At 40.8% G+C, this 26,601-nt stretch overlaps 1 protein-coding gene across 1 annotated transcript in view; it reads left to right on the forward strand.

Moving 5' to 3' along the window:
* The window catches only part of mpped1 (metallophosphoesterase domain containing 1), a 102,881-nt gene that overhangs the window by 70,486 nt on the left and 5,794 nt on the right, over positions 1 to 26,601 (forward strand). Inside the window, exons 5-6 of the mRNA XM_023299778.3 lie at positions 12,815 to 12,930; positions 24,039 to 24,152. Of these exons, the coding sequence (XP_023155546.1) occupies positions 12,815 to 12,930; positions 24,039 to 24,152 (230 nt within the window). The remainder of the gene's footprint in view (positions 1 to 12,814; positions 12,931 to 24,038; positions 24,153 to 26,601) is intronic.

The following is a 26,601-nucleotide window of genomic DNA, read 5'->3' on the forward strand; positions in this document are numbered from 1 at the left end:
TTTTTTTTACAGATTTCTGTATCAGTGATAACAGCAGAGGGTCAGTGTAACTATCACAACAAGTGAACACTATGTCAGCTGCTGACAATCACATGATTGCGATCCTACTACAAATCCACCACTGCAGACTTATCATGAATAATCCATTGGAAAGGACACAACAACTGAGCAGTCTTGGTGGAGTACTGTGCTCTGAGTGCTTTTCTAGTTGTCAAAGTTACAGTTGCAGTTTCACATTTAGTCCAGTCACAGCATAAGAGTAGAGATTCCCAGTTCCTCGCCAGTCATTGGTTTAACCTCCAAAAAGTCATCTTTGTGTATCAAAGTTACATATTTAGTTTTTTCATGAAAATAATCCCACCCTGCCCTAAAATGGCTTAAATGTAACTTTACACTGCTCCTCCCTCTGGAATATGCAGATCTATGTCACTGCTTCTCTGTCCACATATCCCTCCCCATTCACCGTTGCTGAAGCACATCAGCTCACCTACACCCCTACTCAAACACTGTAAAACTGCTTTACACAATGACAAACTGTAATATTGGAGTAATTCAGTCATACATGTTTCTGAGGAATAGCAACGACACACACCATGCAACCTTGACCCTTGAAGTCTGAAAATGTCTTTTTAAGACTGTCATCAGTACACTGCAGTTTCAAAGTGGAAATGCTCAACAAGGGCACTGACTGCTCATTTCAATCATGATGCATTGTCTAGTATATATGAAAAAAAAAACGCCATATGGGCATGATAACAGAGTAAAATATACGATTTTAACCAGAGGCGGTGTCTGCCATAAGATTGTTTTGTCACCTGCAATGGTGGAACATGACAGAGCTAAGCTGTTCACCCAGGTTTCACACTCCCCAGATCCAGATCTTTTTGAGCATCTGTGGGATGTAAAAGGATAGGCATGATCTAGGTAGGTCCCATCCTGCAACCCACAGGACCCACAGAATTCACTGCCACCATCCCGGTAGAACAGAACATCCCCAGAGGTCCTCAGTCAGGGAACCACTGGGTCAGAGGAGTTTTAGCAGCATAAAGGAGACCAGCACAATATTAGGCAGGTGGTCATAATGTTATACCTGCTCGGTGTGTATCAAATCCTTAACTCTCTTACTGACATAGCTTTCAACTCGTCTCTGTAGTACAATAGCATCATGGAATTCTTGAAATTTAGTTATGACTCCTACTTTTTGTGTACAGCTGCAAGATTCGATGGCCCTATCTGACCACCCAGTGAAAAATTCTAGAGGTGCCTCTGAGCTGTATGTGTGTAAAGAAGAGTTAACAGAAATGTTGAGTTAGGGATGGATGGAGTAAGGTGGTGTTAGCACACCACAACACACACTCAGTGTGTGACAGTGAGAAGGGTGCTGCAGGCTAGTCCCTGTCACATCCCTAATCCTCCTTATTGTCAGAGTCAGATATCCTCTGCCTTCCAGCGCTGTCATCCTCCCTCCCTCTCTCACTGCTTCTCTCCATCCATTCCTCTCAGTCTGTCTTCATTCTTCAAATCCTGCATCATCTCTTCGTCTATTAACTATTACTATTATTTCCCCTATCTTCTCCTATTTGCTGTATCAGTTTTGAAGGGTTTTTGTACCCTCCACCTCTTCTCTCTTTCTCTCACTCAGTGCATCTCGCCCTGTTTCTGCCTCTCTGTGTTCCCGCTGTGAGGATCAGCCCACTATGGCGGTCCGACTTGCGTTTGCGCTCGCCCACGATTAAACATCAAAGTCTGTCCACAAACAGGGAATCAAATAGCGTGTGTCTGCAGAGGTTTTGAGTCATGATAAATAATTAAATTGAAGAACTGTCTCTTTGCAACATATAAAACAACTTGTTCCCTCTCTGTGTCTCTCTGACTTGGCGCCTCGCTGCGCTGAGTGGGCCGAACAAGTCGAACTCTCACACGCCTGCCATGTACCACCACAGGCTATGTGAGCAGCAAAGCACATGTGCACATTTTGTCTCTACGCACACGCCTTTTTATGTCCGCAAGTGCTGCCGCGTCTATTGAGTTACAACTGTCAAATTAGCAGAAACGAGCATCGCTAATCCCATTGTGTGGGAGGAGAGAGGGGATGGTGAGAGGAAAGCAAGGCCGCAGGAGCCTCGGCTTTTCAAATGCAGCCATTTCTGTGAAAAACACCGTTGTTCTCAATGTCCAGCGAAGAAATCTGTGAATTTAGTCATTTTGTCTTGTCTTTTGATGTATTGTTGGCTTGTGTTTTGATTCTTTGACTTTGAGATTTGTTCCTCGTCATCAGGGTCAGGGTCTGTCATCGCTGCTGTCAGTCTTTGCTATTGTTTAAGTCAGTGTCAGCTCTGGTTTAGAGCTGCAGCTCCAAGTTTACAATGCAGCTCCTGATTACCTGTGGGCGGTCGGTAAGCTTAGAGACAGCGTTTTAAAATTGCCCTATCTAACTGGAAATTGTCGCGGTAGGACTTTGTAATTACTTTGTGTTTGAATCAATGTAACAGCCTTGTAGATGCAGTTGCTCAGCTGGAGTTGTCAAGGTTTTGGATTGGTAGAATTGAAGACAGTGAAACATAGAAAGAAGTTGCTTTAGTTTCACCTTACATTTGTATTGATCTATACTGCAACAGCAAATCTGGAGGGAAACATAAAAGGGACTGGACTGCCTAAAGAAGAAACACTGGTACAGTGTTAGCAAGCTGCAAATGGGCATACTATTGATTGTATGACGGCTGGTGCCTTGGGCGTTCCTTGGGCAGGATTCCTGCTGACGTAGCACCAATGCCACTAATGGGACTTTACTGATTAGCCGGATGATTTGCCTCACCCACCAATGTCATTATATATACCTTGTTGGTTCAGGACCTGGTTGCTTGGATTTCTCACAAACACTATCACATGCTCTGCTCTTCAGTCAAGAGAGGATTCAAGTAGTAACTGTCCTGCCTGCGATCAAGCGGTTCTAGTTTGAACCAGTAAGTGGTTCCACAGACTGCGTCCCAGTCGCCTCTATTTCTGAGTCTTGATCTGTGAGCTTTAAGCACCATCTGATTGGCCGACCTCAGCGCTAAAACTGAAGCATGGCCAGTTAAAAGCTCAGATAAATAAGAAGGTGCCAACACATTTAACACCTTAAAAACAAGCAATAAAAACAATTAAATTAAAAGCAATTCTAACAATTCAATTCTAGCCCAGTTGAGTTAGGCCAGTTCACTGCTCATCCTGCAGATAGATTGCTTTGTTAGTCCTGCAAACTCTGTGCAAATGAAACAGAAATTTCTTTGAATCACACTTCGGACCAAACAAGCTACACTACACGTTTAGTGACAACAGCATTAGTCAGTGTCAATCTTTTGTCTGAGTTCATTTGTTACACCTTAAAATTGAATGCCTTTCAGTGAGAGAACTTCAACGGCATGGAATTGACCATTTTATTCAAACCGTCAGTTAATATTGGTATGAAAAAGCTCTGTGCTCAGAAGAAACACTCAATAAGAACAAATCCATTCAAAGAGATTCTGGTGACTACTAATCATAAATCAGTATCCCCTGTCTCCTTCCACTGTATCTGTCTAATAAAAGTGAAAATGCCCAAAAAATCTTTCAACTTTCAAGCAAATTATTTGTGTAGTCATGTAGACTGTTGTTCTTTCCCTTTTTTGACAACATGGTCTTTTGTTTACAGTTCCCTCTGCATCTTTCTCACTGATCAGACTTTTGACCTCCCTGTCAGCTTTGCGGTTGCTCTGCCAGCTCTCTCGTTTGCGCCGCCTGACTTTTTATTTGCAGCTCTGACACAAAGCTCTCGTGGGCGGGTTTGTTCAGGGGGCGTTGGCATTGGTTAATGAGTTTTTGAGTGACAGCACAATGCAGCGGCTGGTGAAAATAAAGATATTCTGTCACTTCAAAATTTCTCTCTGAGTGATTATATAGTTGAATTTACAGCAGAGCCGTTGTCTTTAACACATGTATGGTGAGTTGGTCAGACAATGTTCCATCCATCTATTATCTATACACCGCTTTAACCACATTAGGTTCATGGGGGGCTGGAGTCTATCCCAGCTGACTTAAGGTGAAGACAGGGGACACCCTGGACAGGTAACAGTCTATCACAGGGCTACACATAGAGACAAACAATCACCCTCACATTCACACCAACGGACAATTTAGAATCACCAATTAACCTCAGCATGTTTTTGGACTGTGGGCAGAAGCTAAAGAACCTAGTGAGAACCGTCGTATGCACAGGGAGAACATGCAAACTCCATGCAGAAAGGTCCCAGGCCCAGGTCAGGATGCAAACCTGCGATCTTCTAGTTGTAAGCCGACGGTGCTAACCACTGAGCCACTGTGCAGCCCATTCAGACAATGTTGCAGTCATAAAATCTAATGAAAACAAAAGTAAAGCCACAGTTTGGAAGTAACTCCTATTTAACAGTAGTCTTAATGGTTTGCATTTCAATCATTATTTCATCTTTGTTCTCTCATCCTAGAACAGAAACAGAAATATATGTATATGAGAACAGCTTTCTAGGGGATTTGTCTGTGTAAAAATGCAGTGATGTGAGAAAAGTAAACAGGTGTAACACCAACAGAAGGCAAAAACTGAGGTGTCACTGATTAGCCATGTTGGGACGCACCTCCTGATAAAAACCCACCTACACAAGAGGTCTGTCTCAGAGCTGTAAACGAAAAGTTCGGTCGAAAGAGCTGGCAGCCTAACCACAAAACTGACAGCGAGAGCAAAGGTCTGGCCAGTGAGAACAAGCATAGGAACTGTAAACAGAAGGGCATATTGTGAAAAGAGTAAAAGGCCAATAGTTTACATGATTACACAGTTTTTAAGTGTTTCTTTTGAGATGACATGTTTTTATGTTTTTTGCTGAAGTGAGTTTTATGCGCTCACACATGTAATTCCACAAAAACATGTACATATAAATATTTCAAGCTAGCCAATAGCAACACATCTGTTGAATAAGTCAGTACTTGTGAACCAGTAGTCACTAGGTGTAAGTATCTTCACCAGGGTTTCCTCTACATTCATTCAGCAGCGGTGGGCCGCCGCTGCTGAAATCCCAGCCGCCGCTCCTTTAAATTTCTTAGTTTTTTTTTTTTAATCGTCACAAATACACCAGCGCTGCATGTGTCCAACTTCACAGCAGTCTTGCACTGTGTCGGGTACTCACGAGTACTAACGTAAACTACAGATAACTACCTTGCTCAGTATCTACTCTTTTTTTGTGTGTCTGTGGTGGTTGGGAAGGGGGGCTGCCACCGCTGCTGAAAAAAATCCTTGAGGAAACACTGTTCACCTACGCCGTATGTAAGAACCAGTTTGTGTGGTGCCTGTGTGCTGTTTCAATAATGCTATGCGTAGATGATGCCTTGGAAAATAGTCGAAAAGTTTGAGCTTAGAACAGCTGGGGCAGCTGGCTACAGGAGCATAAACAGTAAAGCTGAGCCTGCTGCTGAGGCGAATCAGCAGGCAGTCTCACCTGCCAGGCAATTTAACAGAGGCTTCACCTATGCCAGAACAGGGGAGTCCCTGAGGAATGCTGGGCTCCCCTCTGCTCCGTTTTAATCAAAGCAATTCCCCAGTGAGCTTTCATAATGAGCAGTGAGTAGGTGCAGAGATGGAAAGAGATAGATGCTAGGCAGAAGAAGTCTGGGAATAAAGTTGTTGGGAAAATACTCAGATAAACATTCATGAATACAATTGCAAACGTGCACCTTAACACAAGAGCTGTTCACTAAGCTTAAAAGAAAGCAGGCTTCACAAATGTGTGTGTGTGTGTGGGTTCAGAGTGTGTGAGCAGACCGCTGCTCTCCACTCCTCCAACCTGCCTCCCAGGCTGTTATCAGGGTCGTTAAGTCATGAGTAGTTAATTAAATCTAGCAGAGGTGATCACGGTTGGGTGTTTTCACTGCGTCAGTGCATGTAGTGATTAGCACGGGGCCTGTGTTAAACATTAAGATGAACCTCGTTACAGTAATCCACATTAATTCTTCTTTCCTTTTTTCTCACATTCATTGATTTCACCTCCTCCTTTAGGCACTGAAATGAAGCTTTTTTTGAGCCAGAGTTTCATTCAACTTTCTTTTCCCTGTCTGTCTGGTCATCTGGATTTTTGAACCTGCTTTTCAGTACGGATGCTAGAATTAGTGTGATACTCTCGTTTAAGGAATAGAAATAAGTTTTTCTTTTTAATTATAGGATGTACACGGCTTTATTTAGTGTTTTTATTATTATTTTTATTATTGTTATTTCCTACAAATTATCCACAATGTGTTGTCCTGTCTTCCAATACTTTCTAATTCTGTCCTTGACTCTCAGTTCATCAGTTCCTGCTGAAGACATGAATCTGAATCCACTTGCTACTGTATTTCTTTTGTTTAGCAAACTTTCACATGTGTTAATTTTTGGACATCAGTGACACTATAGTACAGAGGAATAGGGTAGATACATTATTGTTCAAAAGTTTGGGGTCACTTAAAAATGTCCTTATTTTTGAAAGAAAAGCAGTTTTTTTTTTCAATGAAGATAACATTAAATGAATCAGGAATCCAGTCTAGACATTGTTAATGTGGTAAATGACTATTCTAGCTGGAAACAGCTGATTTTTAATGGAATATCTCCATAGGGGTACAGAGGAACATTTCCAGCAACCATCACTCCTGTGTTCTAATGCTACATTGTGTTAGCTAATGGTGTTGAAAGGCTAATTGATGATTAGAAAACCCTTGTGCAGTTATGTTAGCACATGAATAGAAGTGTGAGTTTTCATGGAGAACATGAAATTGTCTGGGTGACCCCAAACTTTTTAACAGCAGTGTATGTCTATCAGGACGCTCCAAATATGACGGCGTTACTGTTCCATATGTACAGGCACAAATGGTTGCTAATGTGTTTCACACACATTCAAAATAATCCGAGCAAACATTTAGGGCCAGCTTTGCGAACCTGAAAATCCACACTGCTACGCATGCATTTTGGTTGGATTTAAAGTTGGATACACAGTCCTACTTTCCTCTGACTTGTCTCCAAACGCTGCTTCTTTCTCTTCCCTACTGGACCTCAGAATACTTCTGCCGTTGATGTGCTTTTAAAAAATTCCCTCTCAACACGGAAGGCAGCCTCACAGAGAGCAGGCTGCTCTCCTGGCAGCAGGTCGTTTCCCTCGCTAACGAGGGGAGAGATGGAGAGAGATGGAGTAATATGTCAAGAGCAGACAGAGAGGGGAGCAGGAAGAGGAGAAGAAGAGGGGAAATGGGCAGAGAGATGTGATGATATGAAGAAGAGAGAGAATGAGGAAGGGGAGAAAGAAGGAGGCAGGCATGGGTGCTTCGTAGCCATCGGCACAAGCATTCAATGATTCATGGACTTTACTCCATGATATCAGTGGGCCTCTGTTTTTTAGACACACACACATAAATGTACACACACAGTGAGACACACCAGCTCAGAAACCTGAGCAAAGAGCGGTGCATATCCCTGTTTGTGTTAAAACCGTAAATGGATTTTAGATTAAGTGCTAAGTTTGACTTTTCCTCTTGCCCTTAACAGAGGTGAAGCTGGTTGCTCTGAGTGAGCTGGTGTGTGTTTGTGTGAAGTGAAAGTAGTGGTTTGAACGCTGTTGTTTTTCTCCCAGTGTGCAGCCTGAAGATGTGCCTGGGGATTGAGTTCTCTAGTACAAACATCTGTTTTCTCCTTTTTTTTTTAATAAAACCCATAACAAATACCAGCTCGGCACATTAACAGAATCTTTAATATGCGCCACGCTTCGTCTGCCCGCCCGATTCTCCTCCTCAAAGTTAACACAAATCACTTGTACCATTGTAATCCCTTACCTGATAAAAACATAATTCTGGAGCAGGGATATTATCCGTGGAATTACATTCAGTTATTCTCGGGTTTGCTCAGCAAACACAGGAGTGGTTTTCTCTCATAAAGAAGCTACGGTCAATGCTTTGCAAGAGATAATCTCTTTTTGGTAACTGTGATGGAGACGCCCACAGTCTGCATGGACACGTTTTCCTGGCACTGAAGACGCCATGAGGAGGTTTTCTGCAAAATGAGATGTAAACTGTTTGAAAGAGAGTGACGCCTTCTCTCACACAATGATTGATGGCACCAAATTAAAACAAGCTGCAGTGCTTTATACTGGATACTGTAATCCTCGGTTGACAAATTGATAGACTAGACCATCAGTGTTTTAGGGACGCTGAATGACAAACTTGAGGTAAGGATTTAGTTTTTCTTTGCAAAATTTAGAGCCTCTTAAAAATCGCTTTAAAACTTTATTTCAAGAAAGTGTCCTCAGAAGTTCTGCGGTCAATCACTGATTGCTTGTGCTTGCATTAAAACATAAAAGCACAAAACCAGCAGCTTTACATATTTTAGTCCCGTAAATAGTGTCTTTTCCCAACTATTTTTGTTAGCCTGCCATCAGCAAGTTGTTTCAGTTCATTTGAGTACATGAAGAATATCAACTTAACTCTTCCCCTGACTGATCGAGGTGGATGGTTGTCCTCCCTGAGTCTGGCTCTGCTGGAGGTTTAAAAGACAGTTTTTTCTCTTCCCAGTATCGCCAAAGTGCTTGCTTGCTCTAATCATTTGTTGGGTTTGTCTGTATAATATAATATAATATAATATGGTAACATCTGTAAGATCAGTACCCTGACATGACTTATGAGTCATTCCAGAATTGAAGGACATTTTACGTCCCACTCATGAAATGTGAAATAATCCATGTACAAAATACTAAAACATGCAGTTGTTGTGTAAATGTACTTGTCCTGAGACCAAATCTTAAAAAGACTATTAGAAAAGAATGTTTGAAACAGTTAAAATTAAATTTAAATATTTTTTTGACATTATTTTTTTCATTGATGTCTCTTGCAATTGTGGGAACATTTTTTTATCAACTTAATATTTTAAATAATAATTATTACGTATGGAACATGTGTCCCACAACAACCCTGTTAGCATAACCTTTATAGCTGGTAGAAGAAGAAAACAGTGAATCACATGAAACGCTGGAATTAACATCATCAAACAGTTTTCCTAAAGAATGTGTAGAGAAAAGCTATGTCTGCTCTTCTATTTTTCATATTTTCATAACATTGTCAGCCTTGACTGAATGTGTCACTCTACCTCATGCAACCCTGTTATGCATATTATCAGGAGAAGACAAATTCTTTTTACTTTTTTCTTGACTTTTTTTACATAAGTCAATTTGTCCTCTTATAAAAAGCTAACATTAGCATGGATTAGCAACTCTGCCACTGTGATTAGAGTAGGGTTAGCAAACAACCAAAATAAAATGGAATAAAAATGTTCCCATTGATGTGTAAGCTGAGTTAATCAAGCCTTTGATAGTTTATCACCTATTATTGATAAATATGGAGCAGGAAATTGTAAAAGCGAAGTTTTATTTTTCAAAAATTTTGAAGCCCAAATGTCCTCCAGTTCTGGAATGATCCATATGTTGTGTAAAAGTGAATTGAAACATCTGAATTTAAAACTTGTCACAGAAAGCTAATAAAACACAATTCTCATGTATTCATGGGTGCAAGAATGCTCAGATTTGACCAGCTAACAACTTTTTTTTAGTCTAGCCAGCCAAGATTACATTAACTAATGACTCTTTTCATAGTCGTAATGACAGCCCCAGTGTTTCTTATAAACATTTTCAATTTGCGCATAAAAAAAACTAACAGAAAGTTGGCTGAAAAGGTAGCAAATAAATCATGATGCATGTGGCTTCAGTGTCCACTGAAGCTTCTGCTTCACTGGAGAGGTAAAAAAAAATACTTGGAGACAAAAACATCAGGTCTGTGTGGGACGATGAAGAAGCTATAACCAAAGTAACAAGTGAAGCAGCAGAAATGTCATCCTCCCACCATGTGTTCTACATTACTTTTCGCCATTTGAGCTTTGACTGGAGCTTTTTCAATTGCATCACCTCATTGTGCCCTGTTGTTCCTCCACGGTTTATTGGTACCTAACTCCACCAACTGTCTATCTGGGTGAACCAGCTCCTAATATTCCCATATCAGTAGTGGGTGGAAACGGGCATAAATTCACATTTGCTTTTGCCAGTTTGCTTGAAATTTGGTTAAAATTTCTGCTTTGTTTGGATGGAAACCCTAGCATAGTTAGTTTGTACATCCTACATGGAAAATACAGCAAAATTATATGATTATTTTAACACTGACAATAGGTTGCTTTTTGGGCAAACATAAACATTAGCTGTTAAAGTATTTGAATTTAAAATGTGAAATGCAACAAGTTTTTTCAAGTTAATTGTGTTGATTGTCATGGTACAGGGAAATGAAGTAAAATAGTATCTGCCATGAAGATAAAATGAATTAAAAAGATTGTGAAGTAAGGCAAAGTGTATATTTTAGAGTTACTATAACATGCAAAACTCCAATCTGCTCCTTTAGGTGGATTTGAACCACCCAAGCATGTCATCACTTGTTCTCTCCGTCCTCATGAATCTTTCTCTTTGCTTATCTATCGGCCTGTTAAGATGAATCACCATATGTTGGTCATTATCACTGGGGGGCTCTTTACGTCTCTCTTCTCCTCCTCTGCTCTCTCTCCATCCCTTCATTCACACTGAGAGAAATCAGGAGCATCAATCGTGCCGCTGAGCTCATTCCATTTTAATTGAGACGTCCGTGTTAAGATGGACATGAATATTACATTCCACGGGCTCCATTAATATGCTAAGGCCAGTCTAAATGTTTCAATATTCGCAGTGTAAATTATTGAAATTGTGTTCACGGGCAGCGTCAGATCATTCGTCAGAAATGTTTAGTCTCTGATGTTCAGGAAGTGATGGAATTTTAATCGCGTGCGCCCCTGCTGAAATAGGACGTGATTTCCCATGATGCACTGTCACATGTGCTTGACCAGGCCTCCCTACACCGCTGACCTCCAAGTCACCATTTTTAGCTTTCTCAATTAGAGAGGGAGAAGCGTGTGTGACAGGTATTTCTCCCTATCTGCAGGCCTGTCTTTCTGTCTCCCATCTGTCTTTGAAGTCCCCATGCATGTCAGACACACACACACACACACACACACACACACACACACACACACACACACACACACACATATACATACTCCGGAAATTATTCTAAAAAATCCTCGTCTGATGTTCCACTGAGCACAGACGCATCGGGCAGCAACCACGCCAATAAAGTTGGCGTTTCGAGTGACTGCACTCAGAAATTTATAAAAAGCCAGTTGCACGTCGGCAACAGCGGACGTCGTCTCCTGCAGTTGCTCACACACACACACACACACACACACACACACACACACGCCTGTGCAGCGTGTTGTGGAGGAAGATGGATCGGAGTACAGATTGTAAGTGACATGTTAATTTCTTCTCCGTCACTCACGGCCGAGGCGTCCGCTATCAAAGTAAAGGGACACGAGCCCCAGCCATCAAGGCTTTCCTCTTCTTCTTCTCTTCTTTTCTCATTTTTCCCTTTTTCTTCCCTCGTTTTCTCGTCGTGGTGTGTTCCAGGATTGACTGTGATCAAGGAGATGTTTAATGTAGCTTTCTGCCACATTCCTGGAAACTATTTGATTCCTCCCTTCGTTCTCCACTAGATGACAGCTGGTAATCTTTCCCCACGAGCATCTTCTCATCCCGAAGGTCAAACCACATGTTTAGACAATAAAAGGAAGGAAGATGGGGCATCGGCATCACAAGGATACAATAAGAAAATCACAATTAAGTCCTGTTCAGAGTCAGCAATGTGTGTCAGCTTTAACAAAGTGTGACAATATTTGATGAGTATTTGCAGCTTTTTATTGAGTGTTTGAAGAGGCACACAGAGGCCAGACATTTGCTGGTGTCAAACAGGAAAACTGCATTTACACAATGATCCCAATACATTAAACCCTCATCATGAAAATGATTCATTAATCACATGCTGTGCACCATAAAACCATCTTCTTGCCTTCCATACTGTTTGTTTTTTTACATTGCTTTGCTGTGTGTTTTCTTGATATTTAATTTCAGTGTTTGACTGTCACCTACTATGAAGTGTGTATCACTCAGACCTGTTTAAATAAGGAGCTTTTTATCGTCTTCTTCCTTATTTAGTATTTGTGCTTTGGATTTCACTGAAAAGTTCCACATGTTCTGTCACATTCACTGACAATGAGAAGTACCTAACATTGCAGTAATGTACACTGCCGTTCAAAAGTTTGGGGTCACTTAGAAATGTCCTTATTTTTGAAAGAAAAGCATTTTTTTTCAATGAAGATAACATTAAATGAACCATAAATCCAATGTAGACATTGTTAATGTGGTAAATGACTATTCTAGCTGGAAACAGCTGATTTTTAATGGAATATCTCCATAGAGGTACAGAGGAACATTTCCAGCAACCATCACTCCTGTGTTCTAATGCTACATTGTGTTAGCTAATGGTGTTGAAAGGCTAATTGATGATTAGAAAACCCTTGTGCAATTATGTTAGCACGGTGACCTCAAACTTTTGAACGGTAGTGTAATTATGAACATCATGACGTCCTCCAGCCACCCACTGCTCCATATGCAAGTAGAATGAGAGTAAGGTCCCATGTTTCATGCAACCCTCAAGTCCTCTCATTTTATGACCAGTGTTATTAATGTAAAGGTTAACAGCCAGGAGCGGAGAGGGAGCAAAGTGTCTGACATCTTACCGCTGCTGAGAGATCAATCCTGTGCTCACAGCATTCCGCATGATGTCGTGTGTGTTTCTGACAGCGGGTGTGTTAACCAGACTGTGTGTTGCCCTCTGTTTTGTGCGTCTGCAGGCAGCCCTGGTACTACGGCTGGGGCTTCAACCTGCCCCGGGGTCAGGCTCTGCTGGACAAATGGAACCAGATCCCTGACAACACAGACATCCTGGTCACACACTGCCCCCCACTGGGTGAGACTCACATTACAGCACACATACACAACCTTTATTTTGTCTGTACATGTGCGCACACACACACACACACACACACACACACACACACACACACACAGCTTATACAGATACACTTTCACATCGCACACAGATGCATCACAGCACTACGCTACAAGTACGCACACATCTACTAATTTAAGCATTTGTGCACACACATAGACAGGCAGATTAAAGAACGTAAACTTGTGCGCACGCAAATATGGTGCACGAACAGACACAAAAGCACAAAGGTGTGTGCAGCTGTTATTCACACATGTAGCACAAAAGAACACATACATACAATTATGCAGGGCAGGCAGTCAGTTTTGAGCCAAATACGACCCTCAAAAGCACAAAACAGAAATAAAACCTTAATATTTCAATTATTCGGATTTTTGATCCGCATTTTTTTTCACCTCTTCAGTTATGTTGCCACACATTTCATTTCACAACATGAAGTTCTGCATAACGCTTCAAAGCTCAGAAACACAGTGAGATTTGAAGGGGAATATTTGAATCCTGCTGCAGTTTTTATTAAATTTGTGGGCACAAATCTGCGTGTATTTAAAATTTGATCATTTACTAGGCTCATTAGGCAGTCAGCCTCTGGACTTTGTCTGGGACTGACCTCCAGACACGCCCTGGGAGTGCTGGGGAGCTCAGTAGGCAGAGCCCAGCAGTTGTATTGTAATCAGGTCATTAAGCTCAGAAATAATAATGTAGGGATCTTGATTCTAAGATCTTGATTCCACTGTTTTTACTCAAAATATTATTTGTAAAATTTCAATATGTTCTATTAATACAGAAAACCAAAAACTAACAGGTAGCGAGACACAGAGGGAAAGAGACAGAGCAATTCTGAGTGGAGCAGGTGGAGGAAGAGAAGGTGTTGGTGTAGATGGTAATATGTAAATGCAGCCAAGCGCACACAGAAAAGATCCTGTCGAGAGAAAACAGACCGTAGTGGTTTTTCAGTTTCTCGATGGTCATGTTCAAATTCAAGGTTAATGCCCACAAACCTAAATCCATCAGCTCTTTGTTTAAATCTAAATGTAGTTGGTTTTCAGTTGTATATAAGACTATTTAATGCGTGTTTCCTTCCCTTCTACAGCCTTCCTCGTGGCTCGTGTAAATTCCATTAATGCTGTGTTTACGCCTGCTCTTCAGAGGTAGAGGCAAATTGTGTGATCTCGGTAAATCCAGCAGAAAACATAATTACCCTCTGTTAACATGGCTCCGTCTATTATTTGAGCAGTCCTCACTTAAATACATATGCAATGAAGGGAGAGACCCACCTTGCTGACAATGTGACTGAGCACACAGACAGTGTGAGAAATGCAGGATGTGTTTGCATCAAATCTATGGATGAGAAACCTGATACAAAATCCATAGTAAATCAATTTAATCATTTATTGAATGAAAAGTAGTCACATTTAAATACACAGTCAAGAAATGCTGGTATTAACCTATAAAGTGAACAACGGTTGTTTCCCCGGCAAGAAACGCAGCATAGTTATGTGACGATCAGCGTTGGTTTGTCTGTCTGTTAACAACATTACTCAAAAATGGAATAACAGATTTGGATGAAATTTTCAGGGAAGGTCAGAAATGACACAAGGACCAAGTGATTAGATTTTGGCAGTGATGCAGCTTATAGTCTGCATCCACAGATTTGTTGAATATTTCTGTGTCATTGCCAGATAGCAGCACAGCATCACTCTAACTATGACAACAAGTTAACACTACGTCAGCTGCCTGCTGACGATCACATGATTGTGATCCTACTATAAATCCACCACTATGGACTTATCGGGACTTATCCGACATCAAAGATACAAGGAACAACTGATTAAATTATGGGGGTGTTTCTGAGTCCCATCAATTCCTGCCACTTGCTACACACATGTGTAACACACACCTGTACTCAGCGCAAGGTCATTTTGTTTGTGGGTACATCTATATTAAATGTCCACATTCTATGATGCCGTGATTTCTGATCATCAATAACTAATAAGCAAATGCTGCATTTCTTTAAAAAAAATGTTGCATTTCTGACAATGCCATAGGTGGAATGAACAGCCTTGGAGGAGTACTGCACTCTCTGAGTACTTTTCTAGTTTTTGTCTATTTGTTTGTTTGTTTGTTTTTGTTTTTTTTATCGTACCAGAAAGGTATGTCAGGGTGAAATGTTTGTGCAGTCGTGGATTTGTAAGAGCAAAATTTAATTCAGGATAGGACAGAATGGTGAGCATAGCAACTGATCTGATAATTAAAGAAGAATTGTGAAACTACTGTATATAAAGATGGATGCAGCAAGGCCTCACGTCACCATGGGTGTGCACTGGTGACAGCTTGAAGCCCAAACAGGCATTTTGTCCATTTGGTGTTGTGTTTTACACTCCAGAAATGGACCGCTCCCTCAGACCAAAGTGAACAATAGATTAGTCTGTGCTAACAGGACATTTGTCACAATCAAGAACAATCATTAAACTGACCAGAATGTTGCATGACAGCATTCTGCGAAGGTTTGTGTGACTTCTTAACAGGAGGTTGGCAGCCAGTCAGTCACTTAGTTTTTACTGTGATCTTTAACAACTTAATGAAGAATTAATAAAACAGTTGTCCAAGTCTGTAATAATCATAATGAATTATTAAGGTCTGTGACTATACTCAGAATGACACAACTTTCAGGTCAGGTAAATCTGGAATACATCATACATACTGCAGATCCACAAGCTGATAACAACTGAAATCTAAGGCTTAATGATTTATAGGCAAATAGGCATAAAACCTGCAAATCACATTTTGTCCCAAACAATCGTAAAATCTTCAGTCAGTCTTTATAAAGGACAAATATTCTCATAAGCTGATTTTTTCTCCTCAAGCAGACTAACAAAGCATGACATATTCAGTTCCATTTTTTCTAGTTCAGGTTTATTTATATTTATTATTCACAACACATCATCTCATAGCACTTCACATAGTAAGGTGAAGACCTATGAAATGTAAACATAGAAACCCAACAAATCCGAAGTTTCATTTGGATTTTGTTTCCACAAGCACTTGACGACAGTTGGAAGGAACAAACAGCTCATCAGAACCAGGCTCAGGGAAGGCGGCCATCTGCCTCCACCGGTTGGGTTGAGGGTGGGGATGAGGGAGGTGGTGGAGTGGTTGGGATGAGGATAGCAGGATGTAGACATGTTTTGTTGTAGCTTGCTAATCTAAAATGACTGGCAAGCAACCTCTGGCCTTCTCAGATACTTAGATGCTGCCAGCACAGCTGGAGAAAATTGATAAAGCAGGTCATTTTCAAACCTGTAGTTGCCTTTATCTGATCTGCACCAAACGGTTGCACTGTACCTCTAGTCCAGGTTACTTTCACACTGACATACACACCAGCTCAAACAAGTCACAATAGCAGCAAGTCATTTAGACTCACTGATTGGACTGTTTTTGTGATGTCATCCTGCCATATCAGGACAAAATCAGAACCGACACAGGAAAGTGAAATTGTGATGACTGACAGCAGGTCAGTCTGCATCCTGATGCTTCTTCTGTGTATATTTATGTTCTCTGGCAGCATCAGAGCTCATGAAAAAAGAACTCATCATGAGCAGATTCTTACTGCAAGCTCCAAATCATACACATGGTGAAGCTCAAACGTGTTACCATGGTCACCAACTGATTTTACATTAACATTGTTTACACAAATAAACTATAAGATCTGTAGCAGACACATTTATCATTAGTACCCTGCGGTTGTTCCAGTTGTCTTCAAACTGCAACTGAACCCATCAGACTAAACTGATTGGATCAGATCGTTTGGTTTGCCAAGTGAACTGCACAAACTGGGAAAACAAACTGGAGTGTGTCTTAGCCAAACCAGTTTGATGTAAAAACAACCTCAATTTCTACTAGTTTGAAGCTGTGCCTGGATGATACTGAGTTGCGCTCAAGTGTTACTTTGCGCCATTGCTAATATTTTGTTATTTTGTCATCAGTTTACTTCCAACACCCCCTGCTGCCACAGGATTTGAATTCACTGATCTAGAGAGTAAACAAGAAAAGCACTCAGAGAGCACAGTACTCCACCAAGGCTGCTCAGTCGTATAATTTCCGACAGATGAAAATTTGTGGTCCGCAGCGTTCGATTTCTAGTAGGATCACAATCATGTGATCGTCAGCAGGCAGCTGACGCAGTGTTCACTTGTTGTCATAGTTACAGTGATGCAGTGATACAGAACAACTTCACAAATCCATGGATCCAGACTATAAGCCACATCACAGCCAATATCTAATAACTTGGTCCTTGTGTCATTTCTGACCTTCCACGCTGATCGTCACAAAACTCTACCAAGGAGGCCGAGCCTTGGTGGAGTAAAAACAGATCTGCTAATAAATGAACCGAGTAGCAACCTCAGAGGCTAGGAAAATAATTCCTGTGCTGAATTGTCAAAAAGCACAGTTCCTCAAATGTCCACTTGAAGCTGACACCAAGAGGGAGTCAACCTCATAGACCACCATGTTAAAATGTCCAACCTTACATCCGAGCAACACATCGTTACCTCCTGGTACATAAGCTGTTTTGAGCTGTATAGCTAATTTCCCTGTTCATGACAACTGAACAAGCGATGAATTTTTATATAACACACCTGTTTAATTTATTGAGGCTAAAAGTAAGGGCGTAGCAGCTTTGGGTGACAAGCGGGTGCTGCTACAGGAAAGTCCAAGATGACCTAGAGACATTTGCATGGACTGCCTCTTTACTCATCTTTGGATTAACCTAGAATTAGGAGGAGTCAGACACAAAGATGGCAACAGCAGGAGCCACCACACTGAGCTACTCAAACCTATGTATGACGTCACATAGGGTGTGCTTATCTTTACATATGGTTGATGGAATAAACACTCATATATTCATACAAGCTACATAAACAACACACGTGCACAAATCTGCTGCTTTTACACACCTTGAGCACACTGTGAATGGTTTATCTTCTTTTCAAATGAAAGAGAACAATGGAAGTGGTGCTAATGAATCGTTGTTGGACTGAGAGCGTGAATGAAAGGTGAAGATAATCAAAGCAGTGACTCACGCATTCAGTCAGCTCACACACACTACCTATCGAGGAAATTACCAGCCTTCGTAGTGATCACCTTTCAGCTTTTTACACGCTTGTTTTCTCTCACACACACACACACACACACACACACATACACACTCATACACCAACATCGCAAGAGTCTGAACAAACACAGATGCTAGCTCACAAGCTGACTGACATCCTGTACACACATCTCTGTCTCTCACAAGCAGACGTTCACACACACACACACACACACACACACACACACACACACACACACACACACACACACACACACACACACACACACACCTCTCTCTCTCTCTCTGACTCTCACTCTCACACACACATTTTCACACCTCATCTCCCGCTGCAGCTGTGGTGTTCAGACGAGTGTGTGTGATTGATTTCTGTGTCTGCGTCTCGCCTGCGAACACGGCCGTTTATTTTCCATTCAGCCTAGCCAAGTGTCTCCAGCTATCTGCTCGTAAGCCACCGGCATATGGAGCAGCTACAGCAGGCTACTAATGCATGACACACAGCACAGAACAAGACTGGGTGGAATGGCCTGAGAAAGAAAGAAAGAAAGAAAGAAAGAAAGAAAGAAAGGGAATGGAGGACAAAATTAAAGGGCTCCTTTCAAATAAAAAGAATAAACTAACGATGGACAAGAAGGTGAAGGAAAAGCAAGACATCATTTCGCACTGCGGCAAAAGCCACCGTCTTTTATGAGGCGCGATAAAGCTGCACATCGGCAGCTAGAGAGGAAAAATATGGCCTCTTTATCTGGCTGTGAGGAAGAAGTTAACAGCAGAGATGGAAAGGGAGAAAGTGAGACAAAAAGAGGAAAACAGGCTCAGTGCCCATAGCAGCAGCTGCTTTGAAACAAGAAGCACATTAGAGCGAAATACCCCGAGACACAAAAAGCCCTCGTAACTTCTCACTTCACTTCCACCGTCTCCCAAGGCTTGTAAAGAACTCACTTAGAGTTTTAAGGCGTTTTATACCTAAACTGATACTAAAAGAGTGTGTGTGCGTGTGTGTGTTGGGTTATTTTTTTTCTACAGGTAGGTAGATTTAGACGGTATAGAAGTCAGGCTGTATCACTTCAACAGCGTGACTGATTCACTGCCAGCTGAGAACATGGAAGTTTTTATGTCTGTGTCAGGTATGAAAGGGTCCATTAACTCTGCCTTGAGCAGTTTAGAAGTGAAAAATAAAAATGTAGAGAAGATCTTGAAGTCATGCGCAGAGTCTTTTCTTATTCTTTCTCTTTTTTTGGAATGAGAATAATGAGATCTGCTACTTCTCTGCCACATGGTCACGAACTTTTCCAGCTTTGGTCTACAGCTTTCACTTGTTCTTTTCATTCAAGCTGCTATTCAAACATGGGCTAAAAGTGATCCCATTATTAAATTTGCAAGGCTGGAGACATGAGACGTGACATTTAATGGCATCCACAATGGCTGGTGTAGCTTTCAATTGTTTCTGTGTACAGATTTCAGTATAATATCTCTTTGTACTGCCTTTGATTTGTGCATAAACTAAGATTGACTGTGTGTGTGTTTAACAGGCCAGATTAAACCCACGGCCAAAGAATACTTTAGCTTAGCACCCCGGGGCTGAAATATCCTAGCCCAGAATAAACCCTTCCAGGCTAAAATACATCCCATGTAATATGAGACTACCTGAATCAAATGAATTTTATCTTAATTTAAGCACAAACCAATGAAATTAAATCAAATATTTTCAGCAAAATTGGGCTGCACACCGTTCGGTGGGTAGCACTGTTGCCTTGCAGCTAGAAGATCCACGGTTTGTCTCCAAGCCAGATCTTTCTGCATGGAGTTTACATGTTCTCCCTGTGCATGCGTGGGTTTTCTCTGGGTTCTCCAGCTTCCTCCCATAGTCCAAAAACACGGTGAGGTTAGTTGATGATTCTAAATTGTCTGTAGGTGTGAGTGTGACTATTTGTCTCTATATGTAGCCCTGTGATGGACTGGTGAAAGGATACCCCAGGGTATACTTTGGTCATGGGGTTAATCTGGCCTGTTAAACTTGTCTAATTTTGCAGTATGCAAATTAGCATACTTTCCTGGTCATTCTGTACCATAGTCCTCTGCCCGTCTGAAGACACATCGCATATGTCTTGGTGTCTCAGCTCAAGCCTCTGAGAGTACACAGACAGATGACAGCTCACTTCACGCTGCAGAATGTGGCAGATCTATGAGCAAGACGGTCAAAGCTTAAGGTGCAACATTATGCTAAAGTGTTTTGCCTTAATTGTATACATGAAGCATGTAGCAGGACATTCTTTGTGAGGACAGCTGCAGGACCAGTGAAAGTAAAAAGACAAAGCATGCAATTTAGAACACAGTAATGGACTCAAACTGGACTTAAATCACAAAAATGAGGACTTACTACTCCATTTAAACTCTTTTGCTTTGTGATTTGTCTTACCTGTAAATTAGGCAGCTTTAGACAGCAGGAACTGTGGGCAGGTGTGAGTTAGCGTCAACGTCTCAGCCTTCCTGCCTCCATTGCAGTGTAGGATCAGACGGCTTCGACGGTGGAGTTGGTGAAAGTGCACCAAAACAGCAACAAATAGGAGCTACTGGATGTAACTCCAGTTTTTTGAGCATGTAGGAAACAGAACAGTGGACGGTAACACATATGATGAATTTTACATTTTCGACGGGAATGTTAGGAGAAGATTGCTACTCAACAAGGACGTTGAGAGGGCAGAAAATGGTGCTTCTAGTTCAAGCAGCATTTTCAGGATTTTCAGGGCAGTTCAGAATCTAGTAGGTACATTTTTCTCCCTTGAAAACGGCCCACAAGGTAATGCAGTCGAAAATGGCATGACAAATTGAAAAAAGTTTGCAGTTTTTTTTTTTTAAAAAAAGTATTTGTTGTGGTTTGGGAGACTTTACCATTAACATACCAGACTTCAGACTTTTCTTGGGCTTAACCTTAAAGACTTGAGGCTAAACCTGAACTTGACCTAAAGGCTGCAGACTTGACATAAGATGACTTGGTCTGGACAGTTTTGGAAAGATGGAGCCTGTGATTCTGGAGAAAGACTTTATATTTAGCTCATAAGCATATTTAAATACTTAGTATCTGACAGATTTACCATCCCTCTCATTGTCACATCCTCTTCCTTTGCCCCCGTCCTGTTCACCATACACAACAAGCTGCAGTAGTCTTGGCTGAATTGGTCTTTGTTTGTTTCCTATTTTCAGAACTAGGACTCTGTACAAACACTGGAGTTTTTTTTCAGTGTACACAGAGCAGACAGCTAGTGAACTGTCAGAAGATTTTCACTAAATTTGACTGAAAGCGTATTTGATTTGTATCTCACACTCCACCTTCCAGGACTTGAGACTTGGCTTGGTCTTCTCCAAAACACTTGAGACCTGACTTTGCCCTATAATACTTGAAACATTCCTTATATTTAAAGCCACAGGATTTTTCGGGTAAATCCTTCCTGTTATCCCACAATGCTGGGTGATTTACACACAACTTGAAGACAACAAATATCATCCATCCATTATCTATACACCGCTTAATCCTCATTGGGGTCGTGGGGGGCTGGAGTCTATCCCAGCAGACTTAGGGTGAAGACAGGAGACACCTGGACAGGTCACCAGTCTATCAGAGACAAACAATCACACTCACATTCACACCTACAGACAATTAGAATCTCCAATTAACCTCAGCATGTTTTTGGACTGTGGGAAGAAGCTGGAGAACCTGGAGAAAACCCACATATGTACAGAAGAACATACAAATTCCAAACAGAAAGATCCCAGGAAGGCCGGGATGTGAACCGGGGATCTTCTAGCTGCAAGGCAAAAGTACTAACCACCGATTCACTGTGCAGCCCCAACAAATAGCAGTATGGTCTCATTTCTCATTTATTATCTTGATATGTAATGACGATCTGATCCTTTTTAAAGACTTTACTGTCAGCACTCTAGACCTCATCTCTGTAGATCTGAGTTACAAATTCATGGTCCCTAGTAAATGAATTGAAAGATTCTTGTTGTGCATCAATTTTAGGCCAAATTTTTCACAGAAACTAATACAATATGACGTTCTAATGGGTATGATTTTTAGCACTTTAATGTTGCCCAGAACATGGACCTGTCTTAAATTTTGGGCTTTGCACTGTTGATTGGAAAAAATAAGCAGCTTTGCTTGGGAGGATGCATTTGATGGGCATTTTTTAAATTATTTCCTGGACTTCTATTATGGGGATATTTCATACAGCCTTGAGGTACATTTAGAGGAACTTTGCGTCGAGCACTTTCTTTTGTCAGTTGTTCCTTTGTTCATTCTTTTCTCTTCCCTTTGTGTTTGTTTTCTTACGTCTGTCTGAGCAGAGCGACAGAAGGCAGGGAAGATGGAGGCACGAGCTCCTCAGTCATTTTATTCCTCCGACTTGATGCTTTTATTGACTCAGCATCAGCAGCATCCCTCCTCACAGAGCAGCCACTAAATCATATACACTCCACGCTTCATCCTTGTCACACATACTGTGAAGTGTGCATCTGTGTGTGGCTTTGATTGATCTTTATTTTTTATGGCTGCTTTCTAAGAGTCTTTCTTTGTGCTGCGTTGTGCAGTTTGCCATTAGACAAGCAGCCTGGAATGAAGCGCTTCATTCTAAAACGTGATGCATCACCTTTTAAAGGCAGATGACATTCACAACCTTCACAGAGACACATTCAGCCGTGAAAAGAGAAAATCAGCCCAGCACCATCAAACATTACATTAATGAATTACTAAAATGATCCAAATAGGTTCTTTACTGTAGCAAGGTAAGAATTCAACAAGTAAATGCTTTTTCCCATTTATTTTTTACTGGCTGATGGAAACTGTTCAAAAAGTGCTTAACGTTGCAGCACAATGAATTTTTATTTTATCTGCATGTCAAGGAGGTTAATAAGTACTGGTAATTGTACAGTTAACTGCACTTCATGCTGTGTACCTTTGATCATGGAAACAGTCACCTGTAAAGCAAAGATTTGGAACTGCATTTTTGACATGTTATTGAGGAGTCTTTTTGTTTCTTTATTGTACATGAGGTTTTTCAGATTGTAGTGTGAATTTCAAAATGTAAAACCATTATGAAACATGAAAACACCGCCTCTCCCCTCCACCTACAGCTGACCAAGCTGCATTGCACTTGTTTCAAAGTGCATTCCAATCCACCTGTTTCTGTGACAGTTGAAAATGTTAATAAAACCCTGACTGGAAATGCAGAAAATTCTAGATTTCTAAAAGTTCCGTTATGAAGTGAGCTACAATTGGATGGAACACCAGTGACCTGTCCACCTCTACACACCCCACAATGTGTTTGGTTCTTTTCTCTGTTTTTTTTTAATCAAAATCATAAATAGCACAAATGTTTGAGATATAGACAGACATATAATGATTGATGAGTATCAAATTGAATAATAAATATACTATGTATACACTACTGTTCAAAAGTTTGGGATCACTTAGAAATGTCCTTATTTTTGAAAGAAAAGCATTTTTTTCAATGAAAATGAATGATAAATCCAGTCTAGACATTGTTAATGTGGTAAATGACTATTCTAGCTGGAAACAGCTGATTTTTAATGGAATATCTCCATAGAGGTACAGAGGAACATTTCCAGCAACCATCACTCCTGTGTTCTAATGCTACATTGTGTTAGCTAATGGTGTTGAAAGGCTCATTGATGACTAGAAAACCCTTGTGCAGTTATGTTAGCACATGAATAGAAGTGTGAGTTTTCATGGAAAACATGAAATTGTCTGGGTGACCCCAAACTTTGGACCGGTAGTGTACATGTAATAATATAAAGTAATTCATTTTACTACTTCTTTATCTTCCTTCAGGCCACAGCTCTTCATATAATTTGTGTACTGCTGCTATTTGCTGGATTTGTGTGAACAGCAGTGTTTGCTATGAGTTGTGTCTCATTTGCATTTTACCATGTGCAGGTTTTCTGGACTGGGTCCCCAAGAAGATGCAGCGTGTCGGGTGCATGGAGCTGCTCAACACAGTCCAGAGGAGAGTCCAGCCCAAATTACACGTGTTTGGACACATTCATGAAGGTATGTACGTGTGCTTTTCACAGCTTTCGAACCAAATTAGTAAGTATCTTAGTAAGTAGCCGGGGAATTTCTGTGGAAATGTGTCTGTTTTATGTTTGTGTAGACCAGCGGTGTCAAGCTCATCTTTGTTCAGGGGCCACATATGGCTCAATTTGACCTCAAGTGGGCCGGACCAGTAAAATCACAGCATAATAACCAATAAATGATGATAACTCCAAATTTTTCCCTTTGTTCTAGTGCAAAATAATCCATTCTGAAAATGTTAATATATCTTTTTACAAGACATTAATGAACAACCTAAAATTTGTTCAGAAGAATATCAACAATATTAAGCCTCAGTTTATCATTTACACATGTGCATTACACCTTACAGATCACAGATTATCTGCACAGGCCAAATTTAAAATAGCAATTACGTTGACGAAAAAATTGCAGTTGATGTCTTCTCTGTAATTTTTATGCTTTGCAAAGTCGGGCCGTATGTTTGACCTCCCTGGTATAGAATCAGACCGCAGCCCTGGTACACACACACATTTAAAATGTGGTGATTTATACTCAGGGGTTCAGAATACATGTACTACTTTTTTTTCATTTACAACATAAGGTTAATTTTTCTTCCTGGCTGACAAAAGTCTTAATGAACTCAACACCGCAAAATCGCATCTACCATCAAACTGATGTAAATTATGAGAGCAGCATCGCAGCATCGCAGCATCGCAGCATCGCAGCATCGCAGCATCGCAGCATCACAGCATCTGCGTTAGGTAGCCTTAACACATTCTGAAGGTGGCAGTTTGCAGACATTTGCCCACTGATATATCACTGTGACTTGATTTTCCTCACATATCTTCATACCTAAACATTAAACCTCATTATATAAAACAGCTAATCACATGTACACTACCGCTCAAAAGTTTGGGGTCACTTAGAAATGTCCTTATTTTTGAAAGAAAAGCTTGTTTTTATTGAAGATAACATTAAATGAATGATAAATCCAATGCAGACATTGTTAATGTGGTAAATGACTGTTCTAGCTGGAAACAGATGATTTTTAATGGAATATCTCCATAGAGGTACAGAGGAACATTTCCAGCAACCATCACTCCTGTGTTCTAATGCTACATTGTGTTAGCTAATGGTGTTGAAAGGCTCATTGATGATTAGAAAACCCTTGTGCAGTTATGTTAGCACATGGATAAAAGTGTGAGTTTTCATGGAAAACATGAAATTGTCTGGTTGACCCCAAACTTTTGAACAGTAGTGTATAGATGTTGCCCAAATCAGTGAGAATCTATGTCATCTAAAGCCCAGTACTGGCTTCACTTTAAACAGACTCTTTTTAAGTTAATTAAAGTGACAGGGAGAGTTTAATTCCGAGCATGTAACCTCAGAGAATATGGAGATACTGTAGAATGGCCTTCTTAAAGAAAATGATTGAAGTGTATATTAGAGAATAGCTGAGCTGCCATATCCCTATCAGCATTTCATCTAGGCCAGCGAGGGCAGAGAGGCCGACTCCCTGGGCTGAGGATAGCTTTTTTCGGGGTTATCGGGTCAGCGCCAAGCCCCTGGAGCCGCAGTCCCCCATCAGAGAGAACCAGATTAGAAACTAGATCAGATTTTATAAGAGGAAGAACAGCCTGAAAGCAGCTCTCTTCATTAATGTGAGGACTCTGAGAGAGAGTTTCAGACTGTGTTTTGTATTCATGTATTCCAAATGTGAAAGGACCCACACAGGCATGCAGAGTTCTGTTCCAAGAGATGGTGAAAGTGACACGTACACTCACAAAAATCACTGATGGTGCAAAGTTAAATTGTAGTACTTTTTGAGAGATGGCAGTTAACTTATGCTTGACAAAACGGTAACACTTTTACATCTGCCATTTGGTAGGCATGTCGCTCCAAAGTGCTTTTGAAGCAGAGATTTTTTTTAACTGTAGTGGTGTTAGTGTCACATTCATGCATACATTTGCTCAGACTGGAGTCTCGTAATTTCGGAAGCGATGAGCTTTTCTTCCCTCCACTCTTGGTGCTGAGCGCTCATTGCTGTTGTGTTTCTTCAGTGCACTTCTGCAAGATTACTTCTTTGTTCATGACCATCAACTAGCGCATCACAATTACCATTCTTCCTGTGGTCTACTGTCAATCAAACTGTCAAACTTTCATCTTATTTCTTTAATATGTTGAGGATATTTACTAAGGATTTGTGTCTCCGTCTTGTCTGTTTTGCACCAATGAAATAGGAGAAAAGCTGCACCCCAGATTCCTGGGTATAAGCTTTTATACAATATGTAAAGTCATTCCTGTTTTGTGGTGTAAAATATAAAAATATGAAGGGATGGAGAGCAGTAATTGTTGATTCTGCCCAAAGGAAATTTCATATTTATTTTCATACAATTTCCTTCGGCGTTTTCTTGCCCTCCTGCTTAAATATGTATTTCTACAGACT

Source organism: Amphiprion ocellaris, chromosome 21 (genome assembly GCF_022539595.1).
Source record: "Amphiprion ocellaris isolate individual 3 ecotype Okinawa chromosome 21, ASM2253959v1, whole genome shotgun sequence".
In the NCBI taxonomy this organism is placed as follows: domain Eukaryota; kingdom Metazoa; phylum Chordata; class Actinopteri; family Pomacentridae; genus Amphiprion; species Amphiprion ocellaris.